General features: G+C 37.1%; 3 protein-coding genes across 15 annotated transcripts; 1 reads left to right on the top strand and 2 right to left on the bottom strand.

Moving 5' to 3' along the window:
- Window positions 1–58: 58 nt before the first annotated feature.
- LOC131667042 (uncharacterized) lies at window positions 59–14,405 on the bottom strand. The gene is made up of 14 exons (XM_058940213.1): window positions 14,245–14,405; window positions 6,947–7,072; window positions 6,732–6,871; window positions 6,524–6,656; window positions 6,302–6,439; window positions 6,050–6,226; window positions 5,471–5,965; window positions 4,924–5,397; window positions 4,679–4,855; window positions 4,459–4,607; window positions 3,624–3,931; window positions 3,269–3,541; window positions 2,308–3,194; window positions 59–2,230 (listed from the first exon to the last, which is right to left on the bottom strand). The coding sequence occupies exons 2-14, from the start codon at window positions 7,061–7,063 to the stop codon at window positions 1,805–1,807; spliced, it is 3,894 nt and encodes a 1,297-aa protein (XP_058796196.1). The 5' UTR covers window positions 7,064–7,072; window positions 14,245–14,405; the 3' UTR covers window positions 59–1,804.
- On the top strand, window positions 9,478–12,896 carry LOC131666988 (pickpocket protein 28-like). Its single transcript, XM_058940138.1, has 14 exons — window positions 9,478–9,604; window positions 9,924–10,103; window positions 10,174–10,292; window positions 10,364–10,489; window positions 10,574–10,777; window positions 10,828–10,966; window positions 11,037–11,179; window positions 11,243–11,447; window positions 11,539–11,809; window positions 11,883–12,003; window positions 12,091–12,216; window positions 12,281–12,372; window positions 12,432–12,651; window positions 12,879–12,896. Exons 2-13 carry the CDS (start codon window positions 9,960–9,962, stop codon window positions 12,617–12,619), a joined length of 1,878 nt encoding a protein of 625 aa, XP_058796121.1. The 5' UTR covers window positions 9,478–9,604; window positions 9,924–9,959; the 3' UTR covers window positions 12,620–12,651; window positions 12,879–12,896.
- A 1,131-nt stretch (window positions 14,406–15,536) lies between the features above and the next one.
- LOC131666950 (zinc finger protein 391-like) lies at window positions 15,537–25,804 on the bottom strand. Of its 13 annotated transcripts, XM_058940060.1 has the most exons (11): window positions 25,699–25,780; window positions 24,796–24,971; window positions 23,752–23,839; window positions 23,405–23,515; window positions 22,004–22,613; window positions 21,830–21,922; window positions 21,471–21,560; window positions 20,149–20,304; window positions 19,524–19,827; window positions 18,811–18,840; window positions 15,537–18,252 (listed from the first exon to the last, which is right to left on the bottom strand). In XM_058940060.1, exons 3-11 carry the CDS (start codon window positions 23,818–23,820, stop codon window positions 18,039–18,041), a joined length of 1,677 nt encoding a protein of 558 aa, XP_058796043.1. In that variant the 5' UTR covers window positions 23,821–23,839; window positions 24,796–24,971; window positions 25,699–25,780; the 3' UTR covers window positions 15,537–18,038. The 13 variants fall into 13 exon arrangements, with proteins under 13 accessions (XP_058796043.1, XP_058796044.1, XP_058796045.1 ...); XM_058940061.1 differs by lacking the exon at window positions 24,796–24,971 and having other exon boundaries at window positions 25,703–25,804; XM_058940062.1 differs by lacking the exon at window positions 24,796–24,971 and having other exon boundaries at window positions 25,699–25,790.
- Between the last annotated feature and the right edge of the window lie 941 nt (window positions 25,805–26,745).

Raw genomic sequence — 26,745 nt, 5'->3', positions numbered from 1 at the left:
CATACAGTACAAAACTACGTTATCAGTTATGAAAATTGCGTCGAAGATATAAACACTCAGTCTTCTTATTCATAAAAAGGACGTTGGCGTTGGATCGATGAACAGCTCCAGTAAAACTTTGTCAATTTTCAAGATTCTAGATTGCTAAGATTAAGCCTTAGTTGCTTGCCACCTGTTACTAAAGACAGCTTAAACTAAAATGTTAAAAAACCTAGTACAAATCATCGAAAACATTCAAGAGGCGTTTAAGTGACGGCGATATAAAGTAAAGCATTAATCTTTTCATAATTCGTTTCATTGTCCGTTTTTTTAATTCTTATGTTGTCTACGTATCGCCGAGTCTTTTTAGAAACTACAATAACAATTCCAAAAGTTATATACTATTTTTGAATTACTGCTTTTTACTTCGAATTAAATCCAATATTATGAGAAAATATGAAATAATAGGTATGTAATTACACATTTTTAAGTAGACAAAAAAGGTCTTTTTAAATAATAAATCGCTTATGTCTTGCAACTTACATTGCTAATTGCTTTTATAAAATCTTGTTTCAGATGAGACTTCATCCTCCCGGCAGCAATATCCCGTACAACAGCACGCGATTAGTAAAATTCGCATCGGTCGACAAAGACTTTCCACTGAAGACGACAAAGAAAAATTCAGTCTGATCGTCATGCTAGCTTTCAATTTTGAAACTATGAAACGCTTCATCAACTACCTCCACGCTTATTAACATATAGTCAATGGCATCTGTGAAACTTTAGTATAAGAAACAGAAAGTACAAAGTAACCGAATTAACGAACACAGCGATCAGTTAACTGCACGAATTAGTGCAACGCGCGATATTCTTATTTTTAAGTCAACCGAAAATGCTCTTTCCTCCACATGATACTTTTTATATTAATATACATTTATGCAAATAAACAAGTATTTTTATATAAACATTCGTGTAACATACATACATTTTATTTGTTACTTTGTAGGAGGGTAAGCTTGAAGGCTTTACAATTCATTCATTCTTATTAAAAGTTTAATTGAGCTTTGTGTATATTAACTAAGCATTGAAATAATATCTATCTTCTGATTACGTTTTGTAAACAAAAAAATTAATCAGTTGAGTTGTAAAAACTATTGCATGTAAAACATCCGGAAGTACATACTTAATTGCGGCTTAGGAACGAAGAAAAATAAATGAACCCACTAATCGTAATAAACTCTCAACAATAGTAAACTATTAATATCCTACTTAAATTCACTCCTCGCAAAAAAGATAAGAACATCGCTAAGAGAAGAGATTTTATACAGTCTACCCTAAATATAGTCACATGCTTTATACATTAAAATATTATTACTTACGTAGGATATACTAATCACAATATTTTTCAGCTGAAAATCTTCTATTGCAGCCACAAATATTACGAAAATAATAGTTGTGTTCTTTTTTTATATAACAATATACAAATATTGCAATCCCAAAGAAATCGTTGAAATGTGCCAAATAAAACATTTAAAAAAATGATCATTCGTTAATTTACTATGAAAAATAAATTTAATTTGTTAAAATACTAATCTTTAGTATCAATATTATATTCTTATGAGATTTTAGAAATGAAAATGTTGAATTCCTAAACATAATTAATTTTCGTGAACACATTATCAACGAAGAACTGAAAAGCAAAATTAATTTTTTTTCTAAATAGTCATTAAAAATTAAGTCACTTGTTCATGCAGTAATATATACAATGACGCGATGTATCTCAGTTCAGAATCATAACCGGCCACACATAGCCGTCCTCGAAGCTTCATAATACCAACTTCCCGCCATTCGACGCTCGAATTTGTGCAACCTGCTCAGGCGTGAGTATCAATTTACTTCCGTTTGGCAGTGCAAGAGCGTAATGACTACCAGTCTCGTTCACAACGACGACAAGTTGAGTGTTTTGTGCAGGAGCTGGTTGCACAGATGGTTTAACCGGACTGATGGAGATGTTACCTTCGCTCATACGTTGCACTAATTCTGGTGGAAGAGCAGGTTTTTGTAGGTTTACCGGAGGTTTAGGTTTGATAGGACTGATGAGTGATGGAGGTTTGCTCGGAGTAGCGGATTTGTTTGGAATTATCATCTCGATCTCATCATCACTGTCGCTCAGAACAATGAGCGACGTTGACTTTGGCGTGTTTGTCGAGGCATTACATGTTTTATTCGGTATCTGCATTCTCGGAGTAACCTGATCAAAAATGTAAATTATAAATAATCCGATGAAATCTGCAAATAAATTTTCCCAAATAGCGCATCAATTCTCACCTGGCGCCTCGTACCACCTCTCAGTTGTGCAGACCTCTGTCCAGGTCTGAGCACATTCAGCGCCAAGGGTGCGCTTCTAATAACAGCCCCATTCGGATGTGGGAAAGGTGGTCTACCTAATGTAGGCATTCTGTTGGCAGTAATATTACCCGGTGCTCTCATTCTAACACCAGAAATTTGCCGTGGAGGTGTGAGGGTCATCGTATTGATGATCCTCGGTTGAGATGAAAGCGGAGATGATTGTGCAATTTGTTGCTGAGGTGCCGCGACATATTGAACGTATTGCATAGGCTGCTGATTCGATTGGTAAATTAACTGAGGATTCGTCGTGGTAATGAACGTTGGACGTGGAGCAGTGGCAATAAGACCTGGATGATTCTGAACGATATAGTTTTGTGGTTGTCCCGTTTGTACGTAATAACTTTGTGGTTGCGCTACCACTGTGGGAGAAACAAATGCAGTCGGTTGAATAAATGGGCTTGGCTGCATCACAGCTGTCACAGACGTATTCTGTTGCTGCATAACCACATAATTTGCGTGACCTGTAGTCACTACCAGTAGGTTCGGCTGTTGACTGCCGTCATAGATCGGACCTTCGTCCTTAATATCTAATACTGAATGAAGGTTCGTTTCTTGTTGCGGCTGTTGTGTTAATGGTTTTTCTGCTTTTACTTCTGGAGTTTCTACTGCGGGTGTCTGAATTTCTTCCGGTGTCTCGGCTGGACTTGGTTGACTTGAAGGAGTTTTACTTGGTGTCGAAGATCGCATTGTTGGTACTGGTTTAGTTTCCTTCTCTTTGTTGAGTGATGTCGCTTGGACGGCATTATCTTTGTCTGACTTGATGTTGCTGAGTTTTTGGTGGAATGTTTTTAAACGTCGATTTGCCGCTGTAAATAAAAAATAGAACACGTCGATTGCGTTTATTATTGAAATTTTACGAGCTTGCCGTTTCGCAACTTACAGGGACGCTTATTTCTCCTCTGACGAGAGCTAGGTAGAATCCATTCTTTGTCCGAGTCCTCTTCTTCGGTATCGTCTCCCGAATCTTGGGCTTTCGCAGTAGTGTCAGAAGTGGATGTATCGGCCTGTGTGCTGGGAGTCGCGTAGATTGCCTCAATGTCGGCCCACCCGTCCAGCTGGTCCTCTTCGCTTTCTTCGTCGTCGGAGAACAACTGCTCTGTGTACGAGCTGATGCCACGGGCGCGCAACACTCGCCTGCTTGCCTGTTCGGGTTCTGTTCGCGACAAAAAATAATTGCTTTTTTTTAGTTTCACATACATTTATTTTCTAGAACCAATAATATGTACAATACGTACCTCCTCCGTCATCATCTTTCTTATCTTCATCGGCTTCGCGTCTTCTTTTGTCACCCTCTTCTTTTTTCTTTTTAATGGTACCTTGGCCGATACCTTTCTTTCCCTGACATCCTTGATCCTTAACTTTTGCCGTTTGATCGGTCGTCGTTTGAGTAGTATCTGTATCGCCTGCGACCTCGTCTGCCGCCGTCGACTCACGAGTTCCGGATACGGAAGAATGCGATAACGTCGCGACAGACGGGAAGGCACAGCCCTGTGAATTGACCAGCCAGCGGTCAGCTCCAGCTTCCGTTTCCTCGTCAACCACGCTACGGAACAACCAGTAAAAATAACCGTTCGATGGTTGCAGGCATCGTTACAAAAGTTTTTTTTTTATTGACCAGTTCATGCGACTTTTATTGTATTTTTCTACTATTAAATTACCAACACCTAGAGATGCAACAATACATGCGATATTTCTTGTATAAATATAGATGGGAGTATGAGTTAGTGGGATGCTTTTATAACTATGCCTGAGACACCATTGAAAGAACTGATTTTTACAGATTGGTAGGTGGTGGTCATGAGGTTTGGAGCTTATATAATTAAGGAGAATGAAGGATGATTGATTTTGTGGATGATTACTACTTTACTGATAATCTAAATAAGATATAGAAGATTTCACTTCGTGCGTATAAATTCTAATTTATAGTACATTACTGCTACCAATAGAATACTAATACATAAACTAGTTTACTAAACACTACTTTAGAAAATGGAAGTATACAACTAAAATAAGTATAGATAAGAATGATTGCACGATTGATAAATGCATGCAAAATGCAAGAATAATTACCCATTTTCAAAGTTGTTCCATTCTCGTTGAAGCTTATTTCTGGCCTTTTTCGTTGATTCTTTTAGAATACTATCAACGTTTTCTAAAGATGCTAGTAGTACTTTCATTCGTTTTAGGAGCTTATCTTCGCAAGCAGGTCTAGTAAAATACTACAAACAAAAATAGAAAAAAAAATTAATTGCTATTTATGAATGTCATCGCTGAGATAAACAATACTTACATCTTTCTCCGTTATGAAATCCGGAACAGTCTTATCAGAAATAACATAGTCAGTCAAATCCTTAAGGCTATCTAAACTATCCGCAACGAGCTGAAAATTCGAGACACTTAGGTCACACAGTAATTTATTGAAGTCATACACGCTCCAGTCTTTCTCACAATAATTTGATTCGTCCATCTGTAAATTTATTAATATTTTTAACTTGCAGTAATTATTAGCATATTAAACATACGCGCGTTACTTACCTCTAACTCAGGCGACGAAACTCTACAAATCTTATCTCTTAAATCAATCGAACATAACTCTTCGCTTTCTGACACATTCAAGGCTGTCTCGGCATCTTCAACTTCCATTTTGATCTCCGTAAAGTGTTTTATTCGTGCACTGCGTCTTGTTGCAGAGTCATCGTCATGAGACTGTTCATTCTCTTCTTTCTCTTTTGTATTCGTCGATTTGCCAAGACTAGTATTCTCATTCACGCATTCATCATTAATTAAAGTATCACAGTTTTTACTTTCAGACAATTTTTCATCATCCGATTTGGATATATTTACATCCTTAGTTAGGTTTGAACATGCTTCTTCGGACTTTTCCGTCACTTTCAAAACGTTCATTTCCTCAAGCTTTTCGTCGTCAGTTTTTGAATTTGTTGATACTTCATCTGATATAAACGAAGTACATTCTTTGTTGAACGTTATATCGTCCACTGTCGACTGTATCTGTGAAACATGAACCTATTAATAATACAAACTACTTTTTTAATGGAAATAAAAATTTATTATGAAAACAAACCTCGTTGCTTTGATCACTACAGTTATCAATCGTTTCAATATCTTTTAAGTTTTCTTTTTCCAAAACAATATCATTTGAACTGTCTAACCCTACAATATCTATAAAACTTTCCTCTGATCCAATATCCTTTGAATCATCATGCCCTTCATATTCCTTTTCTTCTACCTCGATATCCTTTCCACTCGTATCCTTCTCACTTTCTTCAACTACAATTTCCCCGGAGACCATAGTCTCGTACCCACTGGATTTTGTACTTTCTACTTCGGAATTTTTCGAACTTCTGGAGAAACAAGTGTCTATCGAATTGGAATTAGAATCGGCTGAATCAGTAAACGATAAATCGACTTTTTTCTTGGCCTTTTGCTTTGGTGGTAACGAACCGTTGCTCCAACGAGACTTTCTTCTCTTTCGACGAACTACCATGCGAGGTACAGCCTTCGGCTCCTCTTTTATAACTATTGGTTCTATCTTTGGTTTAACTTCTACAATTCGTGGCTGAAAAAATAAAATTACTTTTAGATTAAATGACTTAAAAACGATTAAAGCGTAGTATATAAAAAACACGCATAATTTTATTACCCTAACAGTTGACAACACTGAATTGTCGACACAGTGTCTATAAACCCTAAGGTCATTATGTAGAAACTGTGGGAAGTAAACGTAACGCGCTCCGTACCTATCGATGCCTAAAACAGTCTCACATTGACTCTCCCATGGCTGCTTCGCTATTTCATCCTGTATTGTTTTTCTCGAATGCTGAATCATTTAAGAATACAATGTTTTATCTGTCAGATTATGTTTACCTAATGTACATCGAAATTGATGTTTTACCATGGCAGTGTCGCAAATAGTTTTCAAAAGCCAGACTCTCTGTTTGAAGGTAAAGTCATGAAACTCCATACCTTCAATTTTATCAGCGCCAGGAAAAATTGACCAGAATTCCGGTTCGATTCCTAATGCCTCAAAAACCTATGGAATAAAGCATTTTTCCTGTCAATTAACTTTTATTTGAAAGCATCAATCAGATACGAGATAAAAAAGCAATTGAATTACTTTAATTGAATCTTCATGCTTCGTTTGATACATCTTAAACCAACTTCTCAGCTTGTATATTAAAATATTGGTCCAAAACTCGTAAGGCATCGGAGGTACTCTTTGCGATTTGGCTTTCGCGATAGAAGGTGAGCTAGATAAACAATGATAAACTCAGTCTACAATTCTTATTTTAACGTGAAATTACGCAACGACGACGACATGTTACCTTAACAAAGACGTCATTATGTGCGCCAATTGCTTGGAGGCTTTGGGCATAAGCAGCATCCGCTCTACTTCGTACATTGATAAATGTGAAATGTTGAGCGCCTCTTTGGTTAATTGCAAGAAGTGATATATCTGCGGTATCTAAAAAATAAACGCAACTGTCACGTAGCTATGGCAAAAATTTTCATTTTCATGAACCTTAAATGATTCGCATACCTCCCACATAGCTTCCATTTCATCTCTGAGATTCTCCGGAAGGATCTTATCCTTCTCCCACTCGCAAGTGGCTTTGTCTTCCACTGCCATTTTGCGCTTCCTTCCTCTCCTCGACATTTTTCTCAGCTGCAACATTGAAAAGAAATTATTTACAGGCAGAAACAATTAAGGGCTTCGTTGTTTGCGCGATACTCTCTCTCTACAAATTGACTGATGATGATTTGAGCAAGGAAACAAAGAAAGCCTATTTCGAAAAAAGTTGTTGGCAACAATTACGCCGAGGTCGCAACTACACACGCGCGAGATATGCTTATCTGAGTATCGAACATAAGATCTATTTTTTATTCACGATTTCATTGATTTGGGACGGGAACGACACGGCCTGCACAGACATAATCAATCCGTTTTATAACTTCAACTCTGCGAAACAAATATGTTGGTAATCCCGTACGACTGTCCTCTCAATCGCTCTCGACTAAAAAAATCACTCGACAATTCAATTAAATCGCGATTGGCTTTGTCTGAATGTTACTTAAGCTTTGTATGACCGTGTTGATCGGACTCTCGAGTACATCTTCAGGAAAAACGGTTTAGTCGCGGCGATCCCTTAACGGCTTAACTTTGACGTTGGACATCGACGTTGTCGAGTACTGTTTGGAAACTGCCAACGAGCGGTTCACCGTCCAGCACAGCCTTGTGAGCTTTTTCCGTGGGCAGATGTTGCTACACAGCCAGGTGGAAGCTTCGCGGATGCGCGAGTACGCGTTCGCTTTGTTAGCGGGATCACGGGAGGTGATTGCGCTAATACAGGTCCTGCGCGCAGCGTAACTGGCAACTTGAGTACGAGGCCGACTATACGCTGAAATGGTACGATTGCGCGGTACCGTATGCCGGATGATGGGTTAACGTTAAAAAGTTACGCACTAAGCAAGGGAAACGCGAAATTCACGCGATCCGTTTGTTTGATAGGGTTATAGTCGACATGCATGTGTGCGAACAAACGCACGACGAGCGCGTTCACGAAACGAGGAGGCAGATTTACGACAATTTCGAGGACGATGACGATTAGCAGAATGATACTGCTTCATCGTAAATTCCTGTAAACTTATCCCTATCAATGGCATTGTCGATCGACATGACGGCGCTAATTTTTCCAATATTTCGCTAGACATGGATGCAGCCTGCTATCCAGACTGTTACGAAATTGGCTACAGCACCGAAATATCAAAGAGCGTTCTCGTGTCTATGTTCGAGGCGGAGCATAAATATTTCGAGAAGAATCCGACGTACCACGAGTGAGTATATTTTCATTGAAGCGTGAAAAGATCCTTGTTTCGTCTGTTTCTCAGGAAAAACATTGCAATCGTGCACGTGTTTTACTCTTCTGCAAGTGGATTTAAATGTTTCGATTGGGAACTCTTTTCTTGTCGATGGGCTGATGGTTTCAGCGAATATGGAAGGATTGCTGACTCCGTTTGTGGGATTCAGTTTGTTGTCGGTGACGGACAACCTGTGGAAGGTTGCGCGTAACATGAGAAAACAGAAAGACTTACAAAGGCTCATTAAAAGGCTAAAAATTGTTTACCCGTTTGCTTAACAAGTTTCAGCCAAATAAATAAATAATTCAATAATTGTCAGGCTTATTTATTGTCCAATGGCAAAAATATCAAAAAACGTACGTATTATAATAATAATATATAATGTACACGTATTTGCGGCGAATTCAATACGGTCGGTTAACCTGACAAACAGTTGTCCCGAGCTTGCTGATTATTCTTGTTTCAGTTTATCAATGATGTGACTGATATTTTATGTATTCCGAGTTCTGTATCATGAATAATTACGAAGGAAATAAATCAAATTTACAACGCCAATCCAATGCTAGCGATTGAATGTAAATTAATTTGAGATGATTACAGAAATAAAAAAGAAAGTCAAAAGTGAAAATATTCCGAATAATTGCATTTCGTGTTGATTGTAATTTCCCCATGAGCGTTAACCTTACATGAACGTTCCGTAAACAAAACATTCACTAAGGCAAGAACATAAAGTGAGAAGTGGCGCTGTTAGCACAGAGCAAACATACGTTGGAAGCGATATCGCGTATACATTCGCCTGTGTCAGCGAACGCACGCGCGCGCGAATTTCTCGATGTTAATCGGCCAGCGTGAAAAAATTATCGCCGACGACCCTGCAGTCCGCGCCGGCAAGCTTTTGGCAATGTTTCGTTTTCCCCCGAAACCGGACGCGACATTTCGATCTGGAAAAATCCAAGCGGAAATCGAGTGCGTAAGGGGCTCAACAAGCGACTAAGTAGTGCAGGTCAATATTAGTCGGACGAGGCCTTTTTAGTTAGGCGCATATTTCAGTTGTAAGTTGATACAATGTCATCGTTAAGAATTATGAAGAAAAATTGACCCGACGGCAGCTCGGTAATTGACAGCGTGCCCATTAAAAAAAAATGTAAATATAGACCGACGTGTACAAAACAGCGTGCGGGTGAAAAGTGGCAACGGAAAAACACAGTCCTGGCGAGCGCAACCATTATCACCACCACGATCAAGTGCATATATTAGATATAATTCATTACTCGGGAAACGTTATTCGCGTTGGTTACGTGGAAGACCAGCTATTACAAGGAATTACTTTACTTCGTTTGTGAGTTTTAGTCTGTTATCTCTATTTTATTAAAAAAAACATTTTTTTTAACTTTCCGAAATTCGCTATAGTTAAAGCAAATGATAAAATAAGATAAAACGAGGAATAAAAAGCACAATCGACTGGATATTACGAGGTATATGATTCTTTTGTTATAAGTTAAGCAAATAAATAATTCCGACCTGTTAACTATCGTAGTATCCAATTATTAGTTCTTTGAAACACTGATACCGATGATGTCTTTTCGAAATTAATTTTCTCGAGTAACACAACGCTATTTTTAATGTAATGATCAATGCCACGTTGATGCTTTGTTTAGTCGGAGAAACGAGGTTACTCGGGAGCTGAAGCAATTATGAACGAAGAGGCGATTTGGCATCGATGTCATTCCAACATGCATAGGCCTAATAACAAATCAGACAGTTCGACGAGAAAAAGATCCGTCGGTTTGTCGTACGAGAACATCCAGATTAACTCGTCGGGTTATGCGCAGCACGAGGTGCGACTTTTGTTTATCTGTTAACTTACGTTGTTACGACGGTTCTTCATCGATCTTATTTGGTGTATAGTACCAACGCGTCAAATTGCAACATCCGCAGTCGCATCTAGACGTGGCCAACTACAGCAACATGTACAACGGTAATGCCGTTCGCAAGAACTTGATAACGAGTCAATCTTTCGGCAACGAGTAAGACGATTTCTTTCCAATTGCAATGGGTTTTCGAATGGTAAAATTCAAATTTAATACGTCGATTGCAGCAGGAAAAATTGTAACGATGCGTTTACGAAACCAGCGGATAGAGGAACTTTCAAAGATTACTGTGATCACTGCACTATCCACGGCTTAAAATACGTAGGCGATACGACTCTTCCGAAATTCGAAAGGTAAATTGTTATTATTTATTAGGACGGCTTCGCTTGATCGCAATCGTCATTGCAACTGGAGTCTAACGTCTCTTTCGTTCTCAGGAGCTTTTGGATGCTTTCAGTGGTGCTCGCGCTCTGCGGAGCGGCATTTTTCATCTGGCATCTGTACTTCAAGTTCACCACGACGCCAATCATCATATCGCGCAGCTCCGTGAGCGTGACAATCGATCAGATCCCGTTTCCTGCGCTCACCATCTGCAACATGAACAACGCCAAGAAAACCGTGGCCGACGAAATAAGCCGGGGGTAAGTGGAGCTGCTCTCGCCGATACCGTACGCGCTCGATAATGCCGCAGTACGTTGTTCAGAGGAGACGAGCTGCAGCAATTCTTACTTGACGACATTTGCGACAGGAAGAGCGACGCGGGCCTCGTCTCGGAGAGCGTGAAAAAAGAAGCCAGCAAGTCCGGCTATTTCCTTGATTTTTTGCGAAAGGTGGTGGTGGGCTTCTCGTATTTTCTGGGCTTGCCACGGCAATCTACAACGTGAAAATGTATGCACACAGGCATCGCAAAGCTGCTCGGACATGCTGTACTTCTGCAAATGGAACTCGAACGTGACGAATTGCACAGATCTGTTTAATCCCGTCTACACGGACGAAGGTCTATGCTGCAATTTCAATTCTGTCAAGAGAATACTCAGAAAGGGGTACGCGCCAATCGTTGTCAATGTGGAAATCAAACGTCTCCAAAATTCAATGATCCATTGTAGACGCAAATGGGATGGATTAGACATCTCGTGGGCTTCTGACAAGCACGTCGATTGGAATCCTGAGTACATGTTCAAGAAAACCGACCCAGCCATGGCGATACCGTGGCGTGGACGTGGGAGTGGTGTCAGTCATGGTCTAACTTTGGCGTTAGACGTCGACATTGGCGAGTACTATTGTTCATCGACGGCAAGCGTTGGATTCAAGGTTCTTTTTTTCATTGTTTTCTTTTTTCCTTCGAGAATGTCATGAAAAAAGCCGGGGGAAAAATTTGGTTGGATCGCGTGATCGTCGACAGATGCTGTTGCACAGTCCAGTGGAGTCACCACAGATTAGCGATTACGGCTTCACCCTGTCGCCTGGCAAGGAGACGCGGGTAATCATAACCCCTCACATTACCGACGCCGACAGTGCCATTACGAAGATAGCGCCGAAAATTCGTCAATGCTACTTCTTACACGAGAAGAAGCTGCGGTATTACAGGACTTACACTCAGCGTAACTGTCAACGCGAGTGCGAGACTAACTTCACCCTTCAGCTGTGCGGTTGCGTGCAGTATTACATGCCGGGTGAGAACTCCCGGAAGAGATCAAATATTATCAAGGGCTTGAAATTAATTTGCGCTTGCGTGTTGCACGGCAGCCGAAGCCAGCACGAAGCTGTGCGGAAAAGCCGAGGATCAGTGCACCACTTTCGCAAAGAAAGTTATGAACGACAAACTGGACGACGACGAGGAGAATCACAACATTTACAACTACACTGTGTAATTATTGTCTATTTAATTAGTACAGTTGCAAAAAACTCTTGCCCTTCTTGTCCTACGTGGATCTGTTTTTTTCTTTTCCATCAGTCTCAGTTGCAAATGTTACCCAGGCTGTTTCGAGATTAATTACAGCACGGAGATATCGCAGAGCATGCTGGTGGCTACTTTCGAGGTTGAAGATGAGTTTTTCAAAAACAATCCAGCCTACTACGAGTAAATGTCATTATTCAAAAGACGCATGCCGTTCAATGCGATCGCTCACTACACGATTTTTCAGAAAAAACATTGCTATCGTGCACCTGTTTTACGTGGATACGTCGTACATGAAGTACACGAAAAACGAGCTTTACGGATTTGCAGAACTACTCTGTAAGTGTTTCTGAAATTGGACGAACAAAATTGTTCATTTAACAAATATTTCAATTTAGCTAATACAGGAGGGCTATTAGGACTGTTCATGGGTTTCAGTCTACTGTCGGTAACCGAAATGTTGTATTACGTCATGCTAAGGATACGTACAAGCTTTCACAGAAACAGAAAAGCCGATAATGCTAAGTTACAAGTTGTTCCGGCTTTCACTAAAAGGCGAGCTGTCACGTATCCTTTCACTCAATGACCATTCATAAGAGTTTGATACGTTGCTATTCGGTATGTATACATAATATCAGTGAGGTAATAAAACAATTGAAGCGTTTTCAAGTTATAAAAATTTGTATATAACCTTCAATTTTATTACTTTGTTTCCAAACATTCTGCGGGGGCCATTCTTTTATCAAAAAAACTTCATAATAAAATCGGCGCTATCGTGGAATGGAAAAATGGAAACAAATTATAATTCCCGGATAACGGGTTTTCTTATAACTTGAATCTTGCAGCTATGACTAACGAGATAACAATAATACACAAGGTAGATCACATACCTATTGGCTAGTCGTGTTGAGTACACGCTCGTCTCTCGTTTTCTGTAACGTAAATCAGCAGCACGGATGGCTCAGGAGAGCTCACGCACGTGCCCTAACCTCACGGTGCAAAACTGACCCATCTCAAGTCGCGGATGGACGAACCGTATGTACTGATTTAAGATCGGCAGTATTATAAAATGTTGTACGATACTTGTGACTTGCGTATCCCATCGTTGTACAACGTGATTATCGCTCGTCTGTGCTCGGGCGCTAATATCACGCCGTGCGATAATGGGCTACTTAAGTCGCACGTATCGTAATACTATTAGATAACTTTCACTAGATTTTGTAATCAATTTCAACTGACTAGTAGAGCAAATAAAAATAATTGGATTATAACTGTTTATTGCCGCAAAGAATTTCTACCTCTATCAATGAATAAAGTGTCAATCTCAAAAACAAAAAGCGTCGGAAATGTAGCCGATCGAAGAATCTGTAACGGCGAAAAGAAAATTTATCGACAGCCGCGAACACGAATGCCGCTCGAAATGTGATTTTTTAGGCTGTACATATTACCCTAATTGTCAGATTTATTATAGCGCAGAAAATTATTATTATTATCTTATTTATTATTATTATTATATTATCGCACGGCAAGCTGGTGGCTACATTAAATTTGGCAAGAGTATTCAAAAAATAATGCCATTTACTCGGAGTGCATTTCCATTTTATTTGAAGTCGTTGCTGTAAAAAAAAATAACCGCGAGAAAAAACTTTGCTTTGTACACGTGTTCTACGTTGACACTTCGCACGTCAAGTACACGAAGAATGAGCTATTCGGATATACGGTATTATTATACCAGTTCAATAATTGACAATTATATTATTATGATTTTGACAGATTGAACGAAAAATAACCTTATGATTTATATAAATAGATTAAATAAATTATAAATAAATAGACTGTTCATGGGTTTGTCGTCTGTGGTAGAAATTGCATAATAAACTTCTAAGATAATTAAAACATTAACTAACGACGAGACGTGGCTTACCCTTTCGTGCAATTTTATACATATATTAACGAAATAATCAATTGGCTGGAAATATTTTAAATTTCCCCCTCCGCATCATGAAAACACGCCTCGGTCTTCATCTTAAAAACTCATAATTAATAAGTGAACTATAACAACCGCGTAATTGTGAAAACCACGAAGCCGCAAATGTCTATCATCATTAAAATGACATACTACTCGGGAAAGTAAGGAAAGAAAGCCGACAATAACATTGCACCGCATGCAACGCAATTTTTCACCGACAATGATTAAAAAAATTATCTTACCGTTCAGAGCATATGAAAATCCGATGAAGCTACGGCTAACCTCGTCTGTGGAAGTCACTTAATCGCGAGATTATTTCGAGGATATGTACTTGCATTAAGAAAACTTTACATCGTGGTAATAATCGCTGTCCCTCTGCTGCAACACTCTTTCGACGCCGCCATGTCAGCATCAGCATCCGCACTGCTATTACGTTATTTTCAGAGAGGCCGCATCGTGGCGCTAGTCGTTGTACTCCACGACCGTTTCTTAGCGCCGCCGTTTCTGCTCTCTCTCTCTCTCCCTCGCTCTCTCTCTCTCTCTCTTTCTCTCTCTCTCTCTCTCTCTCTCTCTCTCTCTCTCTCTCTCTCTCTCTCTCTCTCTGTTTTTGTTTTTCCTTATGCGCGTGTATACTGCACAGGTGGCTGCGTGGGTTGCCGGGGTGACTTATTATAGATAGGGGTTCCTCGTTTTATTTTATTTTTTCCGCAACCATATACGGAAATCTATCGGTTTACAATCAACCGCTTTTTCTATTCTTTATCTCTTTGTCATAATTGCTTGAAATTTCATTGAAAATTTGACAAAGTTCTAAATTATCGTAATTGAACAATAATAAAATGTTTCTTTTCCGAGTTTTGTACGTTTAAAAGGGAGCAGCACTAATCAATACATTTTTATTCTGAATCACGAGAAAAGTATCAAAAGAACACTTTAGTAAATATCGAACTCTGCATCGATTTTACATTGCTTATAACTTCTTACTTTACTTGCTAATGAGACTGGCATTCAATATTATAAAAAAATAATAAAATGTTACAGCTATATAATGATCTTGCACAACTCTCACTAGTAAACACCTCACTAACAGTTTTATAATCTTTTATATTATAATTTTTTATAAAAATCAAACATCGTCACTTGTTAACAAAAACACGTCAACTTACAATATTATAAAAATATGATAGAAAAAAAACGATGTAACATTGCTCCACAATTAAAATTAACTTATTACTTCACTAATCATAAGATTTTAATAATTCAACATATTTGGATTACTAAACATAGATTATAGTTACTTTTTATAACATTATATAAAAATGAAAGTTATAAAATTAAGTTAATAAATTGAAAATATCCATACATCTCGAATGAATAGCTCTGCGTAAGACGTGAAATATAGGATGAAATATTAATGAGTTTTAATAAATACTAATTAATTAAAATTTTAGAAAATATAATAGTATTGAAAAAATAATCGTAGGGTTTATCGTAATTGAAAACAATATTTAAAAATGAAAACGTCCACTGGACATCTTTATTATTATTCGAATATCTGTTATAATCGTGCACTAGTTGTTTAAATCAAAAATGTCATTTGTGACCTAGGCATTAATTAATATGATACACGTATACTTAAAAATGATAGCTCCTAGTTTTTTTTATATTGACAACAAACAGATTTGAAAAGACGCATTTGTTGCTCATCTCGTTTTTTCTTAATACAAAATTCTAGTTTATTACGAGTGAAATCGCCAAACAAGTTTTCCTTCAATTCCGTCACGATTATGATAAAGTACCACTGCGCAAAGCAAGTCAATTGTGCAACGATGTAAAAATACAAGTCATACACACACACACGTTTGTCCTGATAATTTGTGCATAAATCAAATGTCAATAGGGAATTATTTATATACTATACACATTCATCGTAGTATGGAATTAAGAACACCTTATGAAGTCGTGAAAAAAGCGCAACACAGTCACACTGGAAGACACTTCCATACATTTATCTCGACAATGTGGAAGCTCGGAATCATTTCCTTAAGACGCTTAATTGATTCGATAAATGGTGAGTTACTGTAAGAGGCGTTGAAAAAACAAAGCAGTTTTCTTCAAACTCATGTTTATTAAAATTATAAAGTAAATGTTGGTAATCGAGAGAAAGAGTAACACATTGTAGAATCTGCATATGTCGATGATAAAAGTAATTTTTAATCTGACCAATTCTTACGTATTGCGTCGTAAATCTGGGAATGTAATTTTACTGAGCACTACTGGGTCAAAAGAAAAAATTGAAATAAAGAGCCCCTTCCAGTAAATTCTACTTTTGTTCATGCCCTAGACAAAATGAATTATATATTAATGATCTAAGTAGTCCGCACGGATTGTTGCCTACAAAACACATTTATACACGCTTCATTTTTTATTTTTGCATGCATACACTTTATATGCGCATTTGCATCGTGGTTAACTGACCTCGAGGCCTTGCCCATATAGATGAATCATTACGTAACGCATAAATAAAAAATTGAAACAATGGACTTCTTCCGTTGACATACTCTGAGGATCAGGTATTCATAAATGTATTTACAAAATTCACTTAGTGCCTTTAAAGCGAAAAAATTAAACTTACAGCAAAAAAAAACTTATTATCACTGTAGATACCTTGAACTATTCACACGTAAACTATATAGTTAAACGCAATAACAACAGACTCTTAAATCATAAAGTCGTACTTTTTTGTTAATGCTCTCTCCGTCCTCTACAGAAGTAATAAAAATAACTTTGCTTGAAAAAGGAAATCGTGTGTATACAGAAGGTAAAGATCAAAAACTGTGGTTAAAGGTGATGACAAAAAGTCGTTCGCTCGCGACTGAGCGAAACGGGCGTGACAATGTTTCTAAACTAATCCGAAATACTGTAGCAGGTATTATGACCACGTAAGAGTTAACTAAACGCAATCTGCTATGCTCTATTTTACATGTGTGTTAACAATATTTAAAAAAGGAAAATACAAAGAAAGAGAAGTATGATTCGTTCCCGATTACCTATCCGTGATTGTAGATTTCATTTGTTTACAAAATTGTTTTCAGTATAACATTTTTAAACAAATGAAAGTGTTATCGTCTATACATGACTTAATATCGGGAAGAGGACAACGTACATGTAATACGAGGGGAGCATTATAGATGCTTGCTCTCTTTTAAAGCCGTATTTATTTTCTTTTATAAAATTTTAGCGATCGGTGGCTGTCGCATCTAACAAGTGAAGATATAAAAAAGTTATGTATACACGTATTACGTAGACAGCTACTCGTCGTTTATAAACTAGTGATCACTTACATAGACATCATTCATTCTCTCTTTGCTTTAGATTCCTCGACAAGACATCAGTAATCTTTACTTTTATTTTGCGTTATTAAAGCATTCCGCTTAATATATTTTTCAAAAGTAAAAATGCTGAAAGAAGAGTTCAACAAAATGAGTTTTCAGTCATTTAAAAGATTAAATGATCTCTCGTAAATATTAAAAAAACAATAACCTTGACAAGTGCACGATTTTATAAAGCGTATATTGCACCGATTTTTCTTTTAGATTTCAACGCGAAAAATCATTTTGCGAATTGCAAAGCTAAGTAACAAAACCGTACAAATAAAAAAAAAGAAAAAAATAAACTAACATCATCATCATCATCACCATCATTATCATCCTCCTCCACATGTTCCTCAATCGAGCCAACATACAAAAAGCGCTTATAAAAAGTATTCACTGTCGTTGAAAGTTAGACTAACCATTCTTTTTTGTTTATGTATATATAATATGTACATTATCTGCGTATCAACACGATAACTGTACAACTCTCTCATGTCTCCGTTAAATAAACACAATAATGAACGGTTAAAAATTAGACAATAAATAAAGACACCCGCGCGAGTCTCTGAACACGTTAAACTGTACACAGGCGGGTATAAGGTAGCGAAGAGTCACTGTGTTCAACCGATGAGCGCGTATCTGGGTCCATCGGAGGCGGACACTCATTTAGGCTCTGGGAATGCCACCTGACACTTGTATACTTCCTCAAGCATGACTCCTTGGCCACTCGGTGCTGCGGCATTTACTACCACCACTTGTTGTCCACTGCTGTTGCCTTGGGAATTGCGGGACGACGTTTGACCGTACTTTTCGTGAATTGCTCGGTGACGTTTCAGGGCAAATCGGTCCGAGAAGCCGATCTCACAGATGTCACATCTACGGAAGAGGCGAACCAAAGTCAATTAAAGTTCATCAGTGTGGAGTTTGAAATGTCATTTGACTCATTTTGTGCTAGCGAGTATCCAGTGTTTTTGCCTCTTACTCGTGAAATGCCAATTATTTTTCGCCGGTGAATTTTGACGAGGGACTACCAATACCTGAACGGCGGTTTCAGTTTTATTTTTGTTGTTTGTTTTTTTATTATATTTTTCATGCGTTTTATGAGTAAGCTATAAATTGGTACCACTGCTGAATTACAAAGTTTTTAGGAATTGAGGATAAGTCCAGGTATTGAGTGATCGACCTCAGATATAACAAGCATTTTGCTAGAATATCCAAAATTTTGTTAAAATTTTTAAAGGAGAGTGGTAAAAGCGCAAAAATACATTGAATGTTTTCCAGATTTATCACCATGTACTTGAAAAGATGAATGCTTTATAGATTTCTGTTTTTAAAAGAAATGTTGTTTATGATAAGTGATAAATACTGGATGAATAGTTCGTAATATTAGTGGAAAATATATTTTTACACTATGCATTTCTGGCTTTTACCTACCTCGTCGAAGATCCTCTAGGTTGACGACGCCTACGAGTAATATTGCAAATTAGCAAAGATTTTAACAAAATTTTCTAGCTATTTTGACGAAATATTTATGAAAAAACGGTAAAACTAAGCAAATTTACGCCTAGCGATATTTTCTTATATGAGAAGAACAAACTACTTTTATTTTATAAAAAAGAAAATCTGATCATTTGCTTAAAACATTATGAGATTCTATTTTATCGAGTTTCTTTTTCTTACAATTCAAATATTTTTTTAGCAATAATAATTGATATAAATACCAGATATCATGATCTTACTTTGTTGAAAGTAATAATTCAATGATTTGATTTATTATAAAAAAATAATCTGAATAAAAGGCAAAAACATCGATACTTTCGTATAAAAAATATTGGGATGAATTCTTAATAAGGTGATAGGAATAATCTATCATGAGTACATGAGTATGAAGCATGCAACGACGATACTAATGAACATTAATCTTTCGTTACTGCATTTTTCATGATATAATTTATTCATAATAATCTTTAGCTTGAACAAATCTATGTAAATGAAAAAAATTTCTTTTGATATTCTAATGGCGAACATAACGAGGATTCTCTAAATGTAACAAAATAAAAAAAAAGAGAGAAAGAAGAGCTTATATCGAACGATGCACATGCACTCGTCGGTCTGGGAATCTCAAGAAGTGACCACCCGAAAATTACCTATGCGGTTTCTCGCCGGTATGAACTTTTGCGTGGTTCTTAAGATGCGTCGCCTGATTAAATGCCGAGCCACAGATGTTGCAACGATATGGTTTCTCGCCTGTGTGGATTCTACGATGGTTCCACAATGTCGAATGCCTTGCAAAGGTCTTTTCACAAACTTCACACTGGTAAGGCCGTTCGCCAGAATGAATACGCTCGTGATTCTTGAGATGTGGCGACTGCGAAAACTGCATGCCGCAGTGACTGCACTTGAATGGTTTCTCACCTGTATGCACACGACCATGGTTCTTTAAGTAGGCCGCTGAAAATAAAAATTGGACCATTAATGAGGAAGTTCTAGGGTAAAATAATCGTATCGAGGGTCAACTTGGCTGATCATGTAATATTAAAAGAATGGTTGAAAAATCCACAATAATTTATTTACTTTTAACATCTTTTGAACGTGTTGAAAGTTTTCCGCTTATTAGCTGCTATTTTAGAAAACAATTATTTATGTTAAGTTTACAAGCGCTCTCAAATTTCCTTGTTGTGTTAAAAATAAAAATTTTATGATATTATATCCCTGAATCTACAATGCGGCAAAATCAGCCAAATTGAAGATTTAACAAATTCAACATGTTACCTTTAGCAAATGCCAAGCCACAAACTTCGCATTTGAAAGGTTTATCACCAGAATGAAGTCTCTTATGAGACCATAGTGAAGAATATCTGGAGAATGTACCGTCACAAACGTTACAATGGAACGGCTTCTCTTGTTGTTGACTATTCGCTTTTCCGCCTGTAATTGAAAAATGCATAGCATACAATTAGTTATCCTCCAAAAGGGCCAGTTCTACAAAAGAGATTTATTGCTTAATGAAACGTTTTTTATCATGATTACACACATCGCGATCTATATTTTGTTGGACTTATTATTCTTTTTTGTTTTTTGTAAAAATAAAAAATTATTTTCCTTTCACGGCAAATTACTTTGAAGGTGTTACGTACTTTTTTTATTAATTTTATGCATCTCGTGTGTTTTGTATTTTTAACAAATATATCTGAAAATTTTCTTTTTCCAATATAAGCAGAAGTAAGTGAGAAAGTAAAATACGAATCGAAATTCCACATTTACATTTGTATCACAAAAGAAAATATTCAGATGTAAATTTGAATGATAATTATTTGTCCACGAAAAAAGTGTGATCAAGTGTTGATATAGTATCAAATTTATAAAACTGTCCCTTAGGGGAGAGGTTTGGCTCTGTGATATTGTCTTAAATTTAGATGTTGACAGTTCTTGCAACAAAAAAAAAGTTAAAAAAAATATTCAAAGTAAATTTCTAAGATTACCAAGTATTGTTAACAACAGTCTGTATTCTTTTACGGTTGTCACAGAGTAAAATATCATACTGCTGAGTTATTAATGTGTTGCTTCTTGTAAAGTCATTAAAAATACTTGGTACAGTATACGAACAATTTACTATTTCAAAATAAAATCTAACTACAACACAAGAGGCATGCATAAGAATCAAATTTCTCAATTTTATAGAACTAGTATAAAATTTACAAAAGAGATTGAGAAAAATTTATGAGTTACTGAGAATAAAACAAAGTATTCAGATGAAACAGTAAGCTGCTATAAATTTTTCTCAATATAAAATCAAAACCATCAAAACTACTGAGTACCCAAATGATATTAGATGGCTATAAAATAGTTATGAGAGAGGATAAATTAAATTGAAAGCATTTATATATTAAAAAAATAATTAAGAATTTTAAGAATAGAAGAGACGACTGTAAAGACAAAAATGAAAAAAAAAATAGCGGAACTGTCACCATCTAAACAACGACTGGATAGGGACATTCTTTATAAATAAAAAAATAATAAAAAAATTTTGGCTTCAAAGATTTGAAAAAAGGATTCCCATAATATTCGTGGCTGTGATTTTATGTCCAACTTACTTCCTATGATGATACGGCCCGTCGCCTTGCAGCCGCTACACTTCGCGAGGGAACTGTATCCGGATTCTACTTTTGAATCGTTGTGTTTACCTACCATACACCATCATGTACGATCATGATAGCAATGAATTGTGAAATGAAGGAACTGGCTTATGCCATACAAGAAATATTACTCTTTCAAAATTTCAAAGAACATAAATTATTAACACAATTATTTTCTTTCAAGTTTTATAAAGTTAAATAAGTATAGTTATTTAACATATAAATAGTTATTTAAAAATGTATAGTTAAATAAGAGTTTTGGAGTAATATTTCTTTTTTTTTTGAATTTGAGTTTAATGCAAATAAAATTAACTTACCAATGAAGATTATGCCTGTTCCATTACACTTGTGACATTTGGTCACACTGGTAACACCTCGCCGTTTCACTGGATGATGACCAGGTTTGATAACTGCACAAAAATGGATCCATTGATTGAGCTATATTTGCGATACGTCATTAAAACTTAATAAAGTCTAACATAAAAACTTACTCTTTTTAACTTTAGTAGGATGATGTTCACAGGGATCCTCGCTCCCGCAGTCCTCGCAGATCTGCACTTTAGGCTTGGGATGCATGTTTGTTTTGTGACTCTTCAATTCGCCTGGCAAAGCAAAACATGCGCCACAGATATCACAAGTGTACGGCCTCTCGGGAGTGGCGGCCACAGTGACGGTAGTAGGTGCTTGCACGACAACGTGCTGTTGTTGCTGCAAATTACTTGGAGTCGAAGTATGCACACGTTTATGCATGTTGAGCAGGTTAATGTGATTGAACATTAATCCACAAACGTCGCACTTGTATGTGGTGCCCGAATTGCCCGACGTTGCTAGACTCATGTGATTGATGAGGGTATTGTAACCAACAGGTTGCACGTCTAACCTATAGCAACCTTTGTCATCAGTCGTTATCGAACCTATCGTTCCTACGCTACCTTGCACTTTTTGCATCAAGTTAACGTTATAGTAAAAAGGAAATTCCGTGGTTGTTTGGCCTTTTTCGTCTTTCTTCTCTGTCGTTGTCACGTACATTTGCGCTTGTTGTGTCTGTTGACCTTGATTAGCCTGCTGTTGAATCTGTTGATCGAACATTGTGGTTTGAGCCTGTGACAAAATGAATTGTTATTAGTATTATTTTCGTCCTTTAGTTATATATTGTCATTGAAAATTCTAAAGACTACAATGAACAGAGTCACATATGTATAAAAGAGTAAATAAAGCAATGTTTTACAGTGATTTGTTTCATTCTCATTGATAAATGATGAAGAAAACTAATAATAGAACTACGAAGTAGAATCATGTACTGAACAGAATAAGTATCTACTACATAATCTGGAAATAAGCAAAGATAAAAATGTGTATACTATGCAAACAATTACAACTTTCTAGATACCATCTAAAAATGATGTCTTTGAAATCACCAAATGTCTAAAAAATGACTTGACAAGCAATGATTGTAATGTTGAATGATGTATGTAAAAAAGTGGCAAAATTGTTAATGACAAGGTATACGTACATGAGTTTCCTCATTGACGAATAAATTAATAAAAATTTGTGTAAACTATTAAAATCACTGAAAGTCATTAAATTAACTATTATAATCAGCGCTAAAATGAAAATAACTGCAGTTTTTCATTTTTAATTTCAATGTTTGAAATTTTATATTAAAAAAAGTTAGATGAAATTTGCCAATGATTTCAAAAACACAAGACAATCAAAATCTAAAGAAAACATACTAAACGTAAAAGTCTCCAATACAAAAAAAAACTGACAAAATTAACAATTATACATTACTTGACTCAAATTTCACTGAAGTAGCAAAAGAAACTCCTTGACTCGATTTGTCTTCAAAATTTTGTGCAGCGTGTGGGTGAAACAGTTGTAGTAAGTCTCACCTGCCGCTGATCTCCGTAATTTGAGTTGCTTTGCTCAGTTTGCGTGTAGCTGTTAGTCTGCTCTGTTTGGGTGAACATGGAACACTTTACTGGTGCCTGGATCTGTTGACCCTATTAAAAATAGATTTTTGTTTTTTTGATTCAAATAAAAATTTTTTTCAAACATAGAATCTCTGCCTAAGCGTCAAACGATAGAATTGAATCCATTCAGAAGTAGAACAAGAGACCTTTGTAAGAAATTACCTACATGTTTAAATAATAAAATCATTTTGTTTTGAATACATTCTCTCTAAGCTTCTTACTTCATTTTTCATAAAATTCTTTGGATTATGCGTGTTAGCGCATACCTGCTGTATTTGATCAGCTCGAGTTGTGCTTAACCACAGCACGTTGCTACCATTCGATTCTAGAGCCATTGATGTGTTGCTCTAAACCCTGCACAATCATTAGGCAATGGGACATTATTTACAATTCATTTAGAAAACTTAAAATTGCTATTTGCCTTTCCTTTTACAGAGTTAAATTGTAACAGTAGTTTAAATGTTCATTTGCATACAGTTAAAAACAAATTTTGTTTGCTAATATTACTTGCAAAAGTAATACTATTATCATATTAGGTGGCTGGTAATAGCATGATGGAGAGATACTACATGTAACTATTGCACAACGTGCAAAAAATTTAAAAACTTAAATTTTTCAAATAAATCAATTGAGCATTTTAAACTAATTTTTTAACAGTAACTATAATATTTCTCAACAACGACATTAAACTTGAAAAGTATGAGACATATGTGTATAAGCAATAAAACTCTTTCAAATTCTAACCAACAAATTCGGGACAAGGACGTTATGATATCAAATGGCATAAATTTATAATTCATAATTATGGAAATATTTTAGAAAATATAAAAATACTAACAATGCTGTCATGAAATTGATGATTTACAATAAAAATGAACTAAGTTCGTAAAACAAAAATAATTTCTTTGTGGAATTATTTTTTCCATTTAAACGTTCAAATTCAACGTTTTTTACCCAATGCAGCTTTCGAAAAAAAACATTAATTCATGTATACGAGGTAAACAGACTGATTAGTAGTCTTAAGCGAATGCCAATGAAAACAGTGAAGCAGTCAATAGTTAAGGCAATGACATAAGGCCGAAAGATGTTCGAGTCAATAAGAGCATTGTAGATCGCGTGCAAATACAATATCGCTGCGTGTATAGTATTTTGGAATGAGCGAACGAGCGAGCATGATAGCTAGAAAGAGAGAGAGAGAGCGTGAGAGAGAGAGCGTGAGAGAGAGAGAGGGAGAGAGGTAAAGCGAGAAAGAAGCAGGTAGGAAAACAGACGATCGGCTAATCAAAATGCCCCCGTAGAAGCCTCATTACCTCAATCGTCGCTTCGAAATGTTTTTTTTCTCACATCGTCATTGGTAGGTTGGCTTCACGCACAACTGCAGTAGCAGCAGCTCTCTGCTGAGACAACAACAAAAAAAACGAGTCCGTACGTTTTGTATATCTCTCAGCTCATGGTTTTCAGGCAGCCGCGGAGAGAGCAGAGTAGCCTGAGAGAAAGAGCGAGAGAGACAGATAGAGAAAGAGCGGCGGACCAAAGATATAGAAGCAGCAACTGCACACACTGCTAGCGCGAGAGAAAGAGCGAAATGGCGAGAGAGCCTCTATAAGCTGCGTCGAACGAACAGAGAAGGAAAATGGCCGCGCGCGAGCGAGAGAGGAGACGCGCGAACAACACATGAACGAGCGAGAGGCACGGGTTCCCTCGTTATACCCCCACCACTCGACTCCGAGAACTAAACTCCAGTCAAGTTTTAGCAGCGTCCCGTTCCCTGTGCAGCGCCGCCGCAACAATACCGCTTTGCCCAGGTGCTCTTTGCTGCTGCTCACTGGTAGCCGAGCTGCAGCTATATAATGTGGGCCGGAGAAAGCCGAAGAGAAAGCCCGCCGCCGGCCTAACTGCGCGCGCAACGGTTTTAGCTCTCATAGGTTAAGCAGAACTTGATGAGGAAAAAAAAAAGATTTTTATCCATGGCTCCAAATTGCACCATCAAAGTTTCTCGACAGTAAGGAAAAAAGAGCGCGAAAAACTTAACCTCGAAAAACGAGAGAAAAAAATTCACACACAGTTGGGAATAACTCTTTCTCCCCCCCCCCCCCCCTCCCCCTCTACACAGCACACGTACATACGCACGAAAAATCTATCGGTCTCACTTTAAGTCAAAAGTTTCTTGCTTCGAGTTATACCGTTCGATCGCTCAGTGTGTACGTACGTACTTGCCTCTCTGTCTTTCGGCAAGGGAATGGCTCTGTCCTTGTTCTCAAGCTGACACACGATACGGCCATATGTCTGTCTCCGTTGGTGAGCGACACGCTACTAAAGCGTCTCTTTCTCACTCACACACATCCCGAGAAAGAGAAGAAACAACCAAGCCAAGGTCGTTAGAAAGACGAAGAGGCAATGAGCTACCTCATTGGTTGAAGCAAGAGAGAACGACGCGTGCGGCCTAGTGGGGATTCGTTAAAGGCGCGTTTACAGGAATTGCTTCAAGTTCCAAGTTTTGCGCGGGAAATTTGAAAAGTCATCGTTGCCGCGCTTTGCTATTCTATTTCTCATCAGTTTTAATAAAAAAAATATATATTTAAGTTGAATATTTTCAGTCTCGAGTGTTATATGAGAAATTTTAAACTTCAGCATTATCGCGTGATTTGTCAAATATCTAACATTAACAGAGTTTTATTCATTCAGAAGTGCATATTTGATCTGCCAAATATTGTGATCTTCGTTGAGGATATAGAATTAAAAAATATCGAAAGTACAGTAAGATTTGCCAAAACTTGGAAATTGTAATTAAAAATATTAGCAAAAAACAAATTAATGGAAGAAAGTATGAAAAAAGTAACACTGTTTTCTCACATAAGTTTAAGTAGCTCACAAAACATTAAAAAGATGTAATATATGTAATAAAATCACGTTCAAGCAAGGAGGCAGCAGGCAAGTATGTTTTTATAATGAGGCAAAGAGCTCATCATGAAAGGGGTTCAATAGTGCCAAAGAGACCTAATTACCCTAATCCATTGATGTCTGTCAGAGTCCTCCATATAGTCATGGCGGCAAATACTGCTGCTGGGGTTGAATTCAGATAATCCTCGTGTCAACTGAGATATCACTGGCATTAATTCATATTCACAACCTTATACTCTCAATGAAGAGGTCTGTATGTCCGTAAAATCTGAAGCGTTCAATAAACTAAAGCTAGTCGGATTTTTAAACACTGTTGAAGTTTCAATCTGCATAGATTATAGACTAGCCAGGCTCGAAAG

Source organism: Phymastichus coffea, unplaced genomic scaffold (genome assembly GCF_024137745.1).
Source record: "Phymastichus coffea isolate CEN01 unplaced genomic scaffold, Cenicafe_Pcof_1.1 PCOF00062, whole genome shotgun sequence".
NCBI lineage: Eukaryota > Metazoa > Arthropoda > Insecta > Hymenoptera > Eulophidae > Phymastichus > Phymastichus coffea.
Note: the sequence above shows the minus strand (reverse complement) of the source record. Positions and strands in the feature narration are given on the sequence as shown.